The following is a 16,044-nucleotide window of genomic DNA, read 5'->3' as shown; positions in this document are numbered from 1 at the left end:
GAACATAACTTGTTGGGTAACACTTTTAACTACAAGTCCTCTGACTGTCCACAAAAGTAAGTTTTACATACTTTCCTCACATACTTCAAAACAAATATTAGATACTACACAGTAATATCTAAAATTTTTAGCTGAAGCATGGAGGCTATGAAATGCTGCTTCCTTAAAAGCATAATTGGGTTTTATATATAGTGGTTACCTGGGGAGAGCAGGAGACTACGGAAGGAACTTAAGGGAGCAGAATCACAGAACATTCTGACTTGGCAGAGACCCACCACGATCATAAAGACCAGTTCCTGGGCCTGCAGAGGACACCCCAAGAATCACACCATGGGCCTGAGAGCATTGTCCAAACACTTCTTGAATCCATCAGACTTGCTGATGTGATCACTTCTCTTGGGAGTCTGTTCCAGTGCCCAATTACCCTGATGGTCAAAAACTTTTTCCTGATATCCAGCCGAAACCTCCACTGACTTAACTTCATGCCATTTACTCGAATCCTGTCACTGGTCACCACAGAGAAGAGATCAGTGTCTGCCTCTCCTCTTTCCTCACAAGGAAGTTGTAGACTGCAATGAGGTTTCCCTTCAGTCTCCTCCAGGCTGAACATTCCAAGTGACCTCAGCTACTCTTCATATGGCTTCCTCGCTAGACCCTTCGTCATCCTGGCAGCCTTCCTCTGGATGCTCTATAATAGCTTAACGTCTGTTTTACATTGCGGTGCCCGAATCTGTCCCCAGCACTCGACATGGGGCTGCACGAGTGCCATGCAAATTTGCAAGTATACATTAATAAAACCGGAAAAGAAACACAAGCATGCTGCTATTCTGCAAAAGTTTACGACATACTGTTTCGCCATAGCGATTCCTTAAAAAGGAAAAGTTTGGAAAAGGAAACGGAACCATCCCTCTCCCATGAGGGAGGGAGTGTGCTGGGCCCGCCCCGCCGCGCCCCGCACGCTAAGGTGGCTCCCGTCGTGCCGCGCGCGGGCGCGGCCATATTGCGGGGCAATGTTCCACAGCAGCACGCAGTGCCGGCACTGGCTCTTCCATGGCGAGGCGGAACTGGCGCAGCGCCGCGCTGACGGGAACCGCCGGGCCCGGGCCAGGGCGGCGGCCAGCGGGAAGGTGCGCAGGGACGCAGGGGTTGCGGGCCAGGGCGGAGCGGGGCGGCAGGGTGAGACTGCGGCGGACTCAGGCGCGGCTTTGCTTCTCCCAAGGTGCCGCATGGCGACCCGGTGTTGCTGGAGCCGAGCGAGGAGCTGGCGCTATGCAAGTACTACGAGAAGAGGCTGCTGGACTTCTGCGCCGCATTCAAGCCCGCGATGCCGCGGTCCGTTGTGGTAAGCGAGGCGAGGAGGAGCCGCGGCCTCGGCCCTCCTTATTCCTTCGCCTGCTGCCTACTTGGCTTGTTTTTGAGAGCGCGGATATCTCTAAATCTCTTTATCTCTTTCCTCTCTTCTAGCACTACAGTCTGTTGCCGCTTTCTGTCTTTTTTGTTTCGTTTTCTGACACGGGAAGCCATTTCAAAACCTGATGTTTTTCAACGTGATCTTTTGGTTGCGGCTCTTAAACTTGCTTGGGTGACTGAATTGTTTTGTTTCCCCATAGCAAAGAGTAGAAACAAAATAGATGTAGATGGTTGATGGAAATGTTTGATGATACAATGAAATAATCCCCCAGTCGCTGAAGGAGACAGTCCCAAATTTGAGCTGTCATTCACATGTTTCTCCAGCATTAGTGCTTCTCTGACCACAAAATAAGCTGGATTGTGTACTGGCAGAATATTATCCTACAAAGGGAAAACAAAATTACCTTGAACTTATGTGTCTTGAATGCAGAAGACCGTATTTCAGAAGGGAGAAGTGGGGACTTAGAGCTGAAGAACTGAGTGAAATTGTGCCTTTCTCTCATTAAGACATTAAGATGTATGATTTACATTGTCCCATGTTAGTCCTCCCTTTTCCAGGCAGGTTTTTTGAAGAGTACTGTGTTTGAGGTTGCCTTTGAAAGATGGCAGTCACTGCCATGGCATGTGAGGCCAGACTTATGTTTGAGAAGTAGTTCCTGCAGAGTCTTAATTTTGGAAAGCATTGGCTTTCATGCTGATAAACATGCTGTAAAATTTACTGATGTAAAAAATCAAATTGTTTGAATTGCTTGCAACTTTCAGGATGATTTTTTTTCAGCCTTTGATTTTTAAATTTCGTTTTAACACCAAATTTTTTTCATAAAGTTACTGCTGGCTTTTTAAGCATTGTCTTCTGAAACATGAAAATTATTTTGTATTGCAGTTGTAGTGTAAGGTTTTTGCAGGCAAAATAAAGATTTTGAAATACGTAATTTCTGTGTGTGTGAAATACTTAATTTCTGGCTGTATGTGTCTTAGTGTCTCAGTGTGTGTGCCTGTAATATATATCCAAACTTGCCCGTTTTGTGGGGTTTTTTTTCCTTTTTATGTACTTACATTTTTTTCCTTAATCCATTTTTATTTTTTACCTCCCTTTTTTTTTTTTTCAATTTAGGGTACAGCTTGCATGTATTTCAAACGTTTTTACCTCAATAACTCAGTGATGGAGCATCATCCTCGGGTAATAATGTGAGTTATCAATACTTCTTGAGTTATTTTATCAAGTGGAATATTAGAGGTATGATCTTTATATTTGTAAAGATGTGGGGAAAAAAAAAGAAAGAAAATCTGAGGGCTTAAGTAGGAGTAAAGACAAAATATGGTTAGTTCCACTATCTTTTAGCTGTATTCAGAACATATTTAAAAATACACCTTTTCTGAGCAGAACTTTTGATAGGAGAATGGATGCTGCATATGTCAATTCTTTGCTTTTTTTTTCCCTCCTCAAGGCTAACATGCACATTTTTGGCCTGTAAAGTAGATGAATTTAATGTATCCAGTGCACAGTTTGTTGGTAACCTTCGAGAAAGTCCTCTTGGTCGGGAAAAAGCTCTTGAACAAATACTGGAATATGAACTGCTACTTATTCAGCAACTGAACTTCCATCTGATCATCCACAATCCATACAGGCCATTTGAGGGATTTCTAATTGATATTAAGGTAGTACTCTCTGATATGCTATATGCTCTGTATAGTAAAGTAATACAAGTCTGTCATGCATTGACTTAAAAAACTTAATTTCCTTTTGAAATTAAGTGATTTAAAAGATCTGGTTTCTATAGTGATAGACAAATACCTGAAAGATGGTTGTCTTACTTGTGGTCTTCAAGTTTTTTAGGATATTTTTGGAATAAAAATATGGTCTGCTACTTTTTAGCTTTATAAAATACTGTCGAATTGTGTGTTCTGAGCTCATGAACAGGAATGACAAAACAGCTGCTTATTTTTCTAAATCATTGCTTTTTAGACTCGCTATCCAATGCTGGAAAATCCTGAAGTTTTGCGGAAAACAGCTGATGACTTCCTTAATCGAGTAGCTCTGACAGATGCATATCTGCTCTTTACTCCCTCACAGATCGCTCTCACTGCCATATTATCTAGTGGCTTAAGAGCGGGAATTAATATGGAAAGGTAGTATTTTCTTTCTTATAATTGTGATTTAAACAATCTGTTTGCTGCTTGTATAAAATTATTTTGCTCTAGACATTCTTAACTACTAGAATTGTGTATTTACTGAATGCTAGTACTTGTCTGTTCTTTATGGTTTAGAATGGCAGTGGTACTGTTCATTTTCATAAATAGGTGATGAAAGCAGTTAGTTGTTGTCTGGTTTTCATATTCCTTTAGAAGTAGTGAAAAAAAAACCCTGATGACTTAGCCTTAATTAGAACAGCATAGGATTTTCTGACTCAGTTTGAGGGTTACACAGGGAAGAAAGTGGAAATACAGTAGAAACTGAGAGTCAACTGAAGTGACACTGAACTGACAGCTTATGGGCATGCTGTAACATGCTCTGTAAGGCTGCTGCAACTGTTGAGTTTCCATGGATATGCACCAGGGCTAAGGTGTTGCTTTAAATCACTCTTTTCTTTCTCTTCTGTATCCTTGCCACTGGTGTTTGCAGAGGTACTGTCAAACACTTTGATACCTTTGCTGAAATGTGTAGTTTGTTTGGTTTAGTTCTCTTATGGACAAAACATATGCTTTTGTTCAGATGAACAACTGAGGTGATTGCTGTAAGGACCTGTACCTGGCATGTTTTAATATCATGCCACTGCCTGTGAGCATTTTGCATCTGGAGTGTAACACCTGCTCTAAATCCAAAAAGTTCTTTTAATCTTCCATCTGTTCTAAATGTATGTCAAATCTCTAGTTCTAAAATAAGGAGTGTTGGGAGTATTCTTTACAGGATTCACTGTCTTCTGAGAATTGTATAAAAACATTCAGATGCTTTTACTTGAAACTTGATCTCATTCTTTGATCTGCATTCTGTACTGCTGGTGCCAAAATTCAGAAAGCCATGCTTGCAAAAAGAATGAAAATAATTTGCAGATAATGCGTCATTCAAGGTGTCTGAACTTTGTTGGCACGTTCAGGAAGAATTCAAGTCTTTGCTACCTGTCTGCACCATACAATTGTATGCACCTTGTCATTTACTGTTTCATATGAGTTTTTGCTGTAGACGTGAGAGAAGCCGATGGTGCAGCTGATGGTCTGTGGACCTGTGATCAGGTGCAGCTGCAGAGGTGGTACAGAACACGTGAGAATTGGAAAACCTGTTGCTCTCATGGGGGAAGGGATAGAACTCCTTGGTTGTTGTAGGTGTTGGTGAGGAGGATTGCTCATGTCTGTTTTATCCAGGCAGTGTGCAATAGTGTTCTTACTAAAGAGAAGTTTGATCTCATTGGGAAGAGGAAGGGACCAATAGGCTTATGCAAGACAGTGTTTAGTAATAGCTTTCAGCTGCCCAAAGAAGCAGGCCTGTCTTGCGAGCTCTGCTGTTGGTCAGTCTGAAAACCACTGTAGTGCTTGCTTGTCCTGTTGGCATATTGTACAATAGTGTGATGTTGTCATAAAGTCATAAATGTAATTTGACTTAGCTCCATGAGGCTTAGAAATACCTAATTTAGCAGTGTTATTTCTATATGACTGGGGGAATATTTTTGTCACTTTCTTACAGTGACAGATTAGCTTTTTTTACCACTTTATAGCACTTAAGTAAACAAAGGGTTCTTATTTATCTAATTATAAAGCTCTAGGAGATGTTAATTGTAAATAATACACTTTCACTAACTCAAATGATTGCCATAAATTATTATGACACTTTAAAAATTTACTTTTCAATGTCTCTTTGCAGCTACTTATCAGAAAGTCTTATGCTGAAAGACAGATCAACCTTATCCAGATTACTAGATAACATGAAATGTAAGTAAACATTGGAAAAGTGTATTAAAGAATATCTCAAAACAAGAAAGAACCATCTTTTCCAAATTACAAAAGCTTTAGATAGAAAGTTTTGCTTCGAAAGGTTCTCTTCACCTTAAGGCATGCATAAGTTAACTGCAGACAGTAGAATGAACTACCCAGCATGTGGGTGGAAGGGGAAAAAAGACTGAGACAAAATGAACAAATAAATTAAACAAATTAACATGAACAAAAATAAATTAATTATTTAACAGGCACAGGACCTGCCAGATGCTTTCAGAACTCAAGTGCTAGCAGCTGATTCAAAAGTGAGAAATCTATTTTGAGAATTAGATAATGGTATCTGTAGGACAGAACTAAATTGCTTTTTAAGTCACCATTTCTTAAACATTACAGCTTCAGGCAAAGCCTGCATGTAATAACACCACTAGAAGGTACGTTTTGTAAGCTAAATGACTAATGTGATATGCCAGTATTTATACTGCACATCTGTTTTGCAGCTGTAAGGTGTTTCAGAAGATGCTTAGCTTCACTAGTGTGAAAAATATCTGTGTGTGTGTATATATTTTACAAATAGTAAGAATACTACCATGGTTTAGCTAAGCTAAAAGGGAGTGTAGTACACTGATTATTACCTTTTTGTATTTAAATGAAAAGGTTGTGATATGAAATTCCCAGTAAGTAATCAGTTACTGAATGCATTAAGCTAATGCATGCACTTCAAATGGGAGTGGTGGCAGTGAAACTAGGCTGGCTGGCATGAGCAGTGAATGCACCATACCTGGTCTACAAATTCAATTTAATTTATAAAATTTAAGATGTCCTTTACTTTCTGGTCTCCTAACAAATCGGGTCTTCAGACTTCCATTGCTGAGGTGGAAGGGAATGCTGGGATCACTTACTCTTCACTTCAGTTATTGTGGATGGTAGCTTTAGCCCAAAGGCAGCTCTTCCATAAACATAAGATGATTGGAAGGAAATTTTTCAAACATTTGTAAATTACTTCTACAGAGTACTGGTGGTAGAGAAAAAAACTTGTAAATTTAATTTGCATTATTAGAAAGACTGGAACTGGTATTTTTTAGGACGACAGGTACAATGTTGATTGCAAAAAATACCTGTGTGTTTTGAAGCTTGTTAGCAGAGTAATGTCTACTCTGCCTTAAGGAAATCCAGAGTCAGTGATGCTGGAGACTTGTTTCAGTGTAGTTAAAATGAGGAATGGAAGGATGAACTGTTGGCTCAAAGCCTGACTATGACATAAGCAATACTGAGCCACACTGGAGACTGGATAGGCTTATGTGATTCACAAGTGTGGTGGGTTGACCTCAGCTTGATGCCTAGTGACCACCAAAGTCACCTTATCACTGACCTCCCTAGTTGGGCAGGGGAGAGAAAAGAAAATTACAAGTTCATGGGCTAAGATAAGGGCAGGGAGAGTTCACTCACCGTCACTGTCATAGGCAAAACAGACACAACTCGGGGCAATTAATCAATCACCAAACAAATAAGAGTAGGGTAATAAAAAGTGAACAACAAATCTTAAAAATACCTTTCTCCCACCCTCCCTTCTTCCTGGATTCAATTTCACTCCTGAATTCTCTCCCTCCAGTGCCAGGGGGACTGTAGTCAGCTTGCCATATGTTTCTGTTGCTCCTTCCTCCTCACATTCTTCTCTCGCTGCAGTGTGGAGTCCCTCCCACAGAGACAATCTTCTACAAATTTTTACAACATGAGCCCTTCCCACGTGCTACAGTTTTTCATTAACTGCTCTAATGTAGGTCCATTACATGGGATGCAGTCCTTCAGGAATAAGCTGCTTCAGTGTCGGTCTCCCATGTAATGGGGTCTTGCCAGCAAACCTTCTGTAGTGTAGCTTGCTCTTCTGTACATGGTATGGTATATAGTACGGTATTCCCAAGGGGTCACAGCCTCCTTTGGGCACACCTATCTGCTCCAAAGTCACCTCCTCTACAGGCTGCAGGTGCATCTGCATACTCCACACTCCTGTTGACCTCCATGTAGGGGCACAGCTGCTTCACCATGGTATGCACCAGGAGCTGCAGGGGAATCTGTTCAAGTGCCTGGAGCACTTCCTTCCTAATGTTTCTCCCTGACCCTGGTAGATGTAGGGTGTAGATGTCCTCATATATTTTCATCCTTCTTTCCAGCAGCCATTAGTGTTGCACCAGCATTTGGATTTTGCCCTTTAAATATGTTATCACAGATGCACATCCACTGTCACTTAATACGCTTGGCCTTGGCCAGTGGTGGAAACATCTTGGAGCCATCTGGCATTGCCTCTGTTGTGCATGGGGGGAGCCCCTAGCAGTGTCTCACAGAAGCCACCCCTATAGGCCCCACACTACCAACATCTTGCCATACAGACCCAACACGAGGCAGAGCAGAAATGATCTGTGTGCTCACAGCTGTATTGTTGCCATTTTAGGCATGAAAAACCTCATTAAAAAATATGAACTGCCGAGGCCTGAAGAGGTTGCTGCTCTAAAAAAGAAGTTAGAGAAGTGTCACAGCTTGGACCTCTCATTTAAATCAAACCCGTAAGTATATCTTGCATGTGTTAAACTTTGGCCTTTTTTATTGGCATATGAATATTAATATTTTCTTACCTGTGTGAGTGATGGAAAATGAAAACCCTTAAACATTCACACACTGTTTGCCTACTTGCTGTATCTACTGGAAGCTGAGATCAAAGATTCAGAGTAGTGCTTTCACTAATGGCTAAACAGGTTCTTTTGTGCTGATCTGCAAGGCAAGCTGATTATTTTGGAAAACTGGAATACTGGGTGACTTCTAAGGTGTGACTGCTTGATGTTGTATGTGATGAGAACTTTAAAATCAGGAGATTAAAACAAGAGTGTTGTAAAGGCTTAATGTTTTCTTAAGAATTATGTGGATGGCAAAGGACTGCACCCTGAATTTCCAGCAAGCTTCAGGCTGAGGCTTCGGTAGTTTTTTTATGGAACAGGTATGTCCATAATGTAATCCTGGGGTCAAATAAAGAGAGTCTTAAGTTATAAAAATACCCTAAGCATTTCACTTTTCTTCTGGGTTAGGAAGAAGAGGAATTGGTATGAAGATGATGAATATGTCACAAAGAAATGTAAAATGGATGAGGTTAGTAAACCTATTGTACAAGTTTTTCCTGGTTTTTTTTCCACTCTTAATGCCAAGACAAAAGTGACACAGCTACTGAGATAAATTTATGCTTCTGTAATACAAGTTTACTTGTTGCTCACAAGTAAAACTGTGACTGAACCTTTTTCAATCTTTTTTTTTTCACTTTAAATGAGCCAGATTTCATACGTGACTGCACTTGGGCCTGCAGTCAAGGGTGTTCTTGAACACCCCTGTATTTGTGGAAAAGGGGAATAAATATGCAGACCGTGGTTCCTGTTGTTACTTGTGCTTTGAAAGTTTTTATTTACTTTATTTGGTTTCTTGCTCAAAGCAGTGTAGAGTGTTGGACTACATTTATGTCAGACAATTTGTTAACAAGGCTGTATGAATTACAGATGGGTTGCTAGTACTTTGTGTTATAAGACCAGGTATAAATAAGGTGGAGATGAACTGATGAGGGTGACTCAACAAATACAAACAGTATTAAGGTTGTCCTTCACATCTGAGATGAACACCTTCCAGAGCTTTTGTTTGGACAATAGACAGGAAATGGGAGAGAGTCCATGCTGGCAGAGGTGTACAACCCTTTTTAACTGGCCTCGTTTTGATACTAAATAGTCTTAAGACACACTAAGTGTGGCATTTAGAAAAACATGCTAACATATAAAGAGGGTCACCTATCAAAATCTGAAGATAAAAGACAAGATTTGTGTCTTGCTGTTAGAGATTATCATAATAGGTTGATGCTATAGTATCAAATTAGATTCTAAAACATTATTTAAACAAGATTATAATAAAATTGGCATTGAAAGTATAGTCTAACAAAATGTGGGACCTTGAACTTCTTTTATAATTTTAGTGCTGCAAAAACTTTTAATAAGTTTTCATTCCAAATGCCAGTCTTCAAAAGTATACTAAAACTGGCAACTCTATAAAACAGGCACTTGGAAAACTTTTCACTTTATGACAAAATGACTTAGAACTAACAGGTCCATGTGAGCTTTGGAGGTTTCACTTCTTCCCTGCCACAGTTTAATTTGTATTAGTTACTCTACTATGGTCTGAGACAGTTTTGAACTTCTTTTTAATTCATATCTGTAATTATTTTCCAAAGGAGTAACCTCATAGGATATTCACATAGCCTACAGCACTTCATGATCAACTTTTGTACAGTTTCAAAGGTCCTGAAACTCATGATTTTTCATTACTGGTGTATCTGAACTGGGTTTCTACTTGTGTCATTTCACTTCTGAGTAATAACCACATGATAGAGCAGATCTCAGCTGGCCAGGACATTAAGGAAAAAGTGTGCTTAACTTTTTGAATGCTTACAGAGTGTGCAAACTGCTCATACCTTATTAATGGTTTTATTAATCCTGTAGTTAGCTGGTATTAGACTGTAGTCTACAAAGCCATGAAAAGGATAAGACATTAGTAGAAGGTGCATTATGAGCTGTTTTGGAAATCTCTACATAGTTACCCAACATAAAGCTCATGCTTCTTTATCTCAGGTGCGGAAAGGGGCTGCTAACATGACTCTGTGTCCATGACTGTAAGCATAGTTATGGATAACTAGCTTTAAGGTTAAAGGCCTGACTTGCCCCAAGTTAAAATATTTTTTTAGTCTTCAGTTCATGGAATTTCTCTCTAAGTTCTTAAATCCAGACTATACAGGAGCACATCACCACACACAGATGTCACTCAAAGTGCTGTGTTTTTTCCTTCTGTTAGGAAGAGTGGGCTAATGATGATCTTCTGGATTCAGCATTACTTTGAAGGAAGATGGACTGCTACCACTGCAGGAACTACTCTCTGGTGTCAGGTGTGACTGCCTGCCACAGGTTCCTCATTATGTGTCCTAAGGTCTTTGTGCTGTTAGTTCTTACCTTGGCAGTAAAGCCTTTTACTTTCTTAATAAGTTTGTGGTCCCTTTAAACCCTCAACCCATTACATGGGAGACTGGCAAGATGTGGTTCAGGAAGTCTGGCCCTTGTTTTTAGTTTAGAAACAGTTTGACGTGGCTGCAGTGTAGTGTTATGAGCACCAGCTGATTTATTCCCTTTTCATACACCCAGTTAAGTTCTACAATACACACACTTGCATGCAGCTTTGGGTGTTGCCCAGTTTCATTCTCTTTACTGCATTTTGTGTGTAACAGGTAAATTAAGTAGGCAGCTCTGTCTTCCACTTTGTGTTTTTACCATGTTATATTGCCTGTACCAAAGCAACCAAATCCACAAAATAATCCCTTTTACACACTGTTAAAGATCTAAGTAGGACAAGGTTAATTACTTAACCCTCTGAGATGCAGTTTAACATAGACTTGGCATGGTTATTGGACAATCTAAGAAAAGACTTCTCTAGTAACAAGGTGTTCCAAACACATGTATTGTCACTATGGAGGAGCATCATACATGTCTGCCTAGTGCCATACATGTGATATTTGGGAGCTTTCACCTTCAAAAAGCTGTTCCAGCTGGAGACCAGGGCAACACAGCAAGAGCCACTTTAATATTACAGCAAAGGTGCAAAAGCAAAGTCTCTGATTTTATGTGACAATGATTTGGCAGTTCTGATAGACAGGAAAAATACTCTGGGTGTTTTAAAAGTTTACAATAATGTTTGTATGATAAAATTATTTAAGTGGTTATCTCATTAGTCTTGTCAGTGTATCCTTTTATTTTCTGTTATTTTCTATTATTATATCACTGCCTAGAATGTAACAGACAGTGATGATTAAATACTCTTCAAATCAACAGCACATTTTACTTCTCAAATTTTTTAACATTTTATGGCAGTGCAGTGGGCAGGAAGACTTTCCACTAGACAAGGTTGCTCCAAGCCTCATCCAGTGTTACCTTCAACACTTCCTGGGACTGGGGCACCTCTGGCTTCTCTGGTACTCTGTCAGTGCCTCACCCCACTCAAAGGGAAGAATTTATTTTTATTAAATCTCAACCTACGCAAGGAGTTTTAATATTTACTTTCTCACCCAGTGATGTACAAATTAAGGCATAGGGACAAGGTAATGCTGTCTGAGGACTCATGCTCAGAAAGCGACACACTGTAAACACTGCAAAGTATGCCACCAGTGCAGACACTAAAAAATTTCCACAGCAGCTACTCAGCCAGTTTCCACGGAGTTAGAAATATGCCGCTTGATTTATTTTAAAAAACTTACTGTTCACTTATAAAAATATTTATGCTAGACTTACAGTTCAAGAAAGACCAAACAATACCTATTTTATAAAATGGTTTAATGAATGCATGCATGTCTGATATAATGATCAATAAATTTACTGAATTCAAATTATTTACTATTGTAAACGTTTTACAAAAGCATTGTGATTTATCTGGATATACAGTTCTTGATGGAAGAACTATTCAGACTGAATCAGTGGCACATCAAAAAAATAAAGCTGACAAGACCCATTCTGCCTATTCTCTTTCAACATCATTCCAGCAAGAGAAACAGCATGGTATAAAACGTGTACAGTAAAGGTTGTTCCTACCATAACATCACATTCTGGAAAATGTAAATATAAGTTAAAAGTGGTTGAAACAGTCAAAAGTCATAATTATTGTAACCAGTCAGAAATTACAGTAAGAAATGTTATCCAGTTAGTTATAGGTGGTTGTCAGAACAACGCCTTTCTTCTCATGTCAGTTGATAATTCTTTTCCAATCAGACAGCAAAAACTTTGGCAATTAGAGGTGCTGAAAATTTCGAAGTCCTAGACACAGTCACAGCATTTTCTCTTCAGAAGGTGAACTGTACACCAAGGCTCAGAGGTTGTAAATTTTCATTGTTTCCAAGTGGAAAAAAAAAAGTGCAAATGTCCTGCACAGATAGCTTAACAAAAGCTGCTGGTACAATCATTCACCAACAGGATCTTTGTTTTCTTTTTGCATAGTTCACACATCACTGGGAATGTGACAGGGTGTGCTATTTTTGGCAAGAGCAAGAAGGATGTGATACTGGTGAGAGTTGCCATGTTGGGCATGCTGGATCCATGCAGAATTCAGGTAGAGAGCTGCTACCTTATGTTGTTAGACACCGAATACTGATTTTGTTTTTGTTGTAGCAGTTCAGTAATGGCCAAAAGCTTCTTAAGAACGTGCTGTAAAAGAGAATGAGTCAGTAAAACTACATGTTAGCTACTGGAGACAGAAAAGGCCTTCCTGAGCAGCATTTTCAGCATCAGCCTATCAGACTTGCAACTTTAAGTTTAAATATATTACTAAAAAGAGAAAATGTCTGATTCCCTAGCCAATAATGGTAGTTTTAAAACGATGTTACGGACTTCGCCTGTCCTCCCATGGATCTTCTTGCTTCATTGTGGTTAACAGGAAGGCAGAGGAAGTGTAAAGCTAACACACTGTTAAAATTTGCCAGCAGTGTTTTCTAAGCGTACATACTGGCAAACCAGTAAGTAGAAATGAGATATTAATAGAAAGCTAAGGAAAATTAATTTGGTTCTCAACTGAATAAAAATCCAGATCTGAAAACTAAGAACCAGAGAGTCAGTCAGGAGACAGTAATTTTGTGGGTTTAAGGCTTCCTCTAAAAACTTTAAAAAACACCCAAACCTAGTTGGTTTTGTTGCATGGGGGAACAAAACTATGGATTAAGTATTTCCTTCATAGCTAATAACCCCCTGGTGAAATACAACATCAGTCATACTGCTATAGAAATACCACAAAAGAATCCCAGTATTGAGAAGTAATTCAGGACACAGCACCCTCTACCTGTGATTTCTGTTAACTCACCTGCATCACCCCTCGCTCGTTGCTGAGGGTCCGGAGCTCATCCGAGTGTGCCACACAGATCTCATGCAAAGCTGCCAGGTCACGGGAGAGGTCAGTTCGAGAGTGCTCTGCCGTGTCTGGAAGCTCAGGAACATTCTTCAACAAAGTAGAAGACAGCAGATTTAGGGTGCCAAGACCAACTCTGGTCTTACTAAACTTCCAGACCACCTTTCTATTATTAATTATCTGTTTGTTTTCTCATCTTCACAGGCACATGTTTTGTGAGTATACTGCAATTTGTAGTGCTAGAAGGATTCTTACTACAAGATCTGGTATTGCTCTGCCTTTAAGCTGACCAGAAACCTACAGCATTTCGAGACTCAAACCCTCTAAATGAAGGGGAAATCCATCCATTAGGAGCTTTTTTTAATCTAAATGAGAGAAAAGCAACAAATAGCAAAATCTGCATTTACCTATCAAGTAACTCATTAAACTGATGATAAACCAATAATGCTGCAATTAAAACAGCGGAATAATCCAACAGGGGTTTTCAAACCAACAGTTATCAGAGACCTCATGTAAAATCTATCATTTAAAGAAAACTGATGTAACACAATATGCAGAAGTTGCAATTCAGTCAGAAAAGGATGACATCTAGAACCTACCCAAATGCCACACTTTCCAAGTGATTTTGAGAAGTCTTTTAGGACACTTCTAAAGGATTAATTCAGGATCCTTAGCATATTTTTTTCATCTCACTTTTTAAAATGAATTATTGCATTTAAAATGCATATATATAAAACATGATGACCTAACCCCTGTTACAACAATCACACACACAAAACAGTCACGCTTTATAAGGACATAGTGACAGCATTTCACTTTCAAACTACAAGATGCAGAATGCACGCAGTGAAGCTTTTGCCAGTGCTAACTGAAATTCAACCTAATATTTCTTGAAGAAAAATTACTTTCAATCTCTGGTCAAAACCATGTGACAAGTTACATATAAAAACTTCTGGTTTAAAAACATGTTTGTGAAAGGTTTGTATTTTTGCCCAGTATTTCTAATCTCATAGCTACAGAACCTATTTCAGCTTCTCACATTTACAAAGGCACTAAATTAATAAAGTCTTAAGAAGATACTTGATGGTTTTAATTCCATATGACAGACCAGCAATTTTAAAGTAAGTAAAAGTACTCAGATAAAAGCATTCAAAATTATGTGGCAGCTGATGCACTGCTGAGCTAGTTAATAAGAGGTGTAAAAAATTTTAATTTCCAATTCTGCTATGTAACTTCAGCAAATACTTCTTTAACCACTTACCCCAAGCTCATCCAAGAACATGATCATGCGATGTTTGTTGCTCTTGATGAATGGATTTACCCCTTCCATATATGGCTCCTAGTAATTTTAAAAAGTATTCATTAACAAATCAGTGCCAAGATAATTGTCACATCTGAGGTGAACACAGTGCAGTCAGGCAAATGACACTGCAAAACGAGTATGTAAATGGGAATAATACTATCTTTTTTCAAGTGGATTTCTAATGTCTGCAGCCAGTCACAAGGCTACAGAATTTGGTTTTCTTGTATTCAGAAGATAGACAACCTGTGATTCAGAATTTTTCTTACACATGTATACAGATACAAATTTGTATCAAGGTGAGTGTCTCTAAATACCTGCTTGCAGAGAACAGATACTCTCTGTTCAGAGGTATCATCAGGAACAAATGCCTTCTTTCCTGTTTTGTCATTAACTCTTACATTCCAAGTTCTGTGTTTCAGAGAAACAACCTTCTCATGCCAGCCTGAAGTCATGTTAATTATGCTTAAATCAACAGATATATTTTTAGCAATGTTTCAGCCTGGAAATTGAGACCAATCACTGCTGGCATTCTCTTAGTGTCTTAATAGAAACTTTATGGAAAGCTTGGGCTTATTAGTGCAATAAGTACACTTGACTTACAGCTTTCATTATGTCTAGCAGTACGATAGTATAAACAGGAGAGCTTTGAAGTGCTCTACCACAGAAAACACCAAAATAGCAAGTGATAAATGCAGGGCGAAAGAGAAAGTCATAGGTTCTGCATGAGAAAATAGCAACAAATTTTTTGCATGCATTTAACAGAAATATATGAAAGGTGTACTGGAAGCACAGTTCTCTGTAGGTTGTTCTCTGTGTAAAATTATATTCACCTTAGCTCCAAATTCAACCAGATTTGCTAAATTCTGCACAGACTTGGCGACCAGCGTCAGTGTTCTTGCAGCAGTGGGGGAAGGAGAATCTGGCAGGAGTGCAAAGTAGAGAGTCACTGGCCATTATATTTAAAATTAACAGCAGTCACATGAAAATAAATTCTTTTCCCATTCATATTTTTATTGATTTTTTAAATATAAAACAACTGCATGTGAAAGATGTCACTTGGTAAAGTAAAATATATTGCTTTTGTAATGTCCAAAAGCCATGTTAATCTGATCATCTTATTTTCCTTAATAGTAGCACACAGAACAAGAAGGCAAAGTAAGTAAGTGTTACTAAGAGTTAGGTGAAATGATAACCATTTGCTCAAAACTTGAGGAGTTTTGTTGAAAGGAAGATTACTTGTTAAAACATTTACCTTTGAAATTAAAAAAAAAGAAAGTTTACATTTTCCTTATCTGCTTATACTCACGTAAGTGGTCACTGACAAGTTATTTAAGTTACTGGCAGCAGGAAAACAAAGTGAATGTTATATGCAATTGTAGCCTGTATTTCCATGAAACTCCAGATTATAATGACTGTGACTATAAACACTTCACATTAACCACTGAAGTCTT

At 38.9% G+C, this 16,044-nt stretch overlaps 2 protein-coding genes across 7 annotated transcripts in view; one reads left to right on the top strand and one right to left on the bottom strand.

The window, feature by feature from the left end:
• Positions 1-954: 954 nt before the first annotated feature.
• On the top strand, positions 955-15,868 carry CCNH (cyclin H). 5 transcript variants are annotated; one of them, XM_068177559.1, is made up of 10 exons: positions 958-1,127; positions 1,220-1,342; positions 2,525-2,598; positions 2,859-3,069; positions 3,377-3,540; positions 5,267-5,334; positions 7,784-7,895; positions 8,412-8,472; positions 10,207-10,297; positions 13,495-15,868. In XM_068177559.1, the coding sequence occupies exons 1-9, from the start codon at positions 1,011-1,013 to the stop codon at positions 10,249-10,251; spliced, it is 975 nt and encodes a 324-aa protein (XP_068033660.1). In that variant the 5' UTR covers positions 958-1,010; the 3' UTR covers positions 10,252-10,297; positions 13,495-15,868. The 5 variants fall into 5 exon arrangements, with proteins under 5 accessions (XP_068033658.1, XP_068033660.1, XP_068033661.1 ...); XM_068177560.1 differs by lacking the exon at positions 13,495-15,868 and adding an exon at positions 12,390-12,571; XM_068177557.1 differs by lacking the exons at positions 10,207-10,297; positions 13,495-15,868 and adding an exon at positions 12,390-12,571 and having other exon boundaries at positions 955-1,127.
• Positions 11,716-16,044, bottom strand: part of RASA1 (RAS p21 protein activator 1) — a 52,947-nt gene continuing 48,618 nt past the window's right edge. For both annotated transcript variants that reach the window (XM_068177555.1, XM_068177556.1), the window contains 4 exons: positions 15,424-15,512; positions 14,552-14,629; positions 13,246-13,380; positions 11,716-12,596 (listed from right to left, as the gene is read on the bottom strand). In XM_068177555.1, coding sequence (XP_068033656.1) covers positions 12,513-12,596; positions 13,246-13,380; positions 14,552-14,629; positions 15,424-15,512 — 386 coding nt within the window. In that variant the 3' untranslated portion in view covers positions 11,716-12,512. The remainder of the gene's footprint in view (positions 12,597-13,245; positions 13,381-14,551; positions 14,630-15,423; positions 15,513-16,044) is intronic.

The sequence above is a fragment of the Anomalospiza imberbis genome, chromosome Z (genome assembly GCF_031753505.1).
Source record: "Anomalospiza imberbis isolate Cuckoo-Finch-1a 21T00152 chromosome Z, ASM3175350v1, whole genome shotgun sequence".
Lineage (NCBI taxonomy): Eukaryota > Metazoa > Chordata > Aves > Passeriformes > Viduidae > Anomalospiza > Anomalospiza imberbis.
This window is presented reverse-complemented; position numbering and strand designations above follow the sequence as displayed.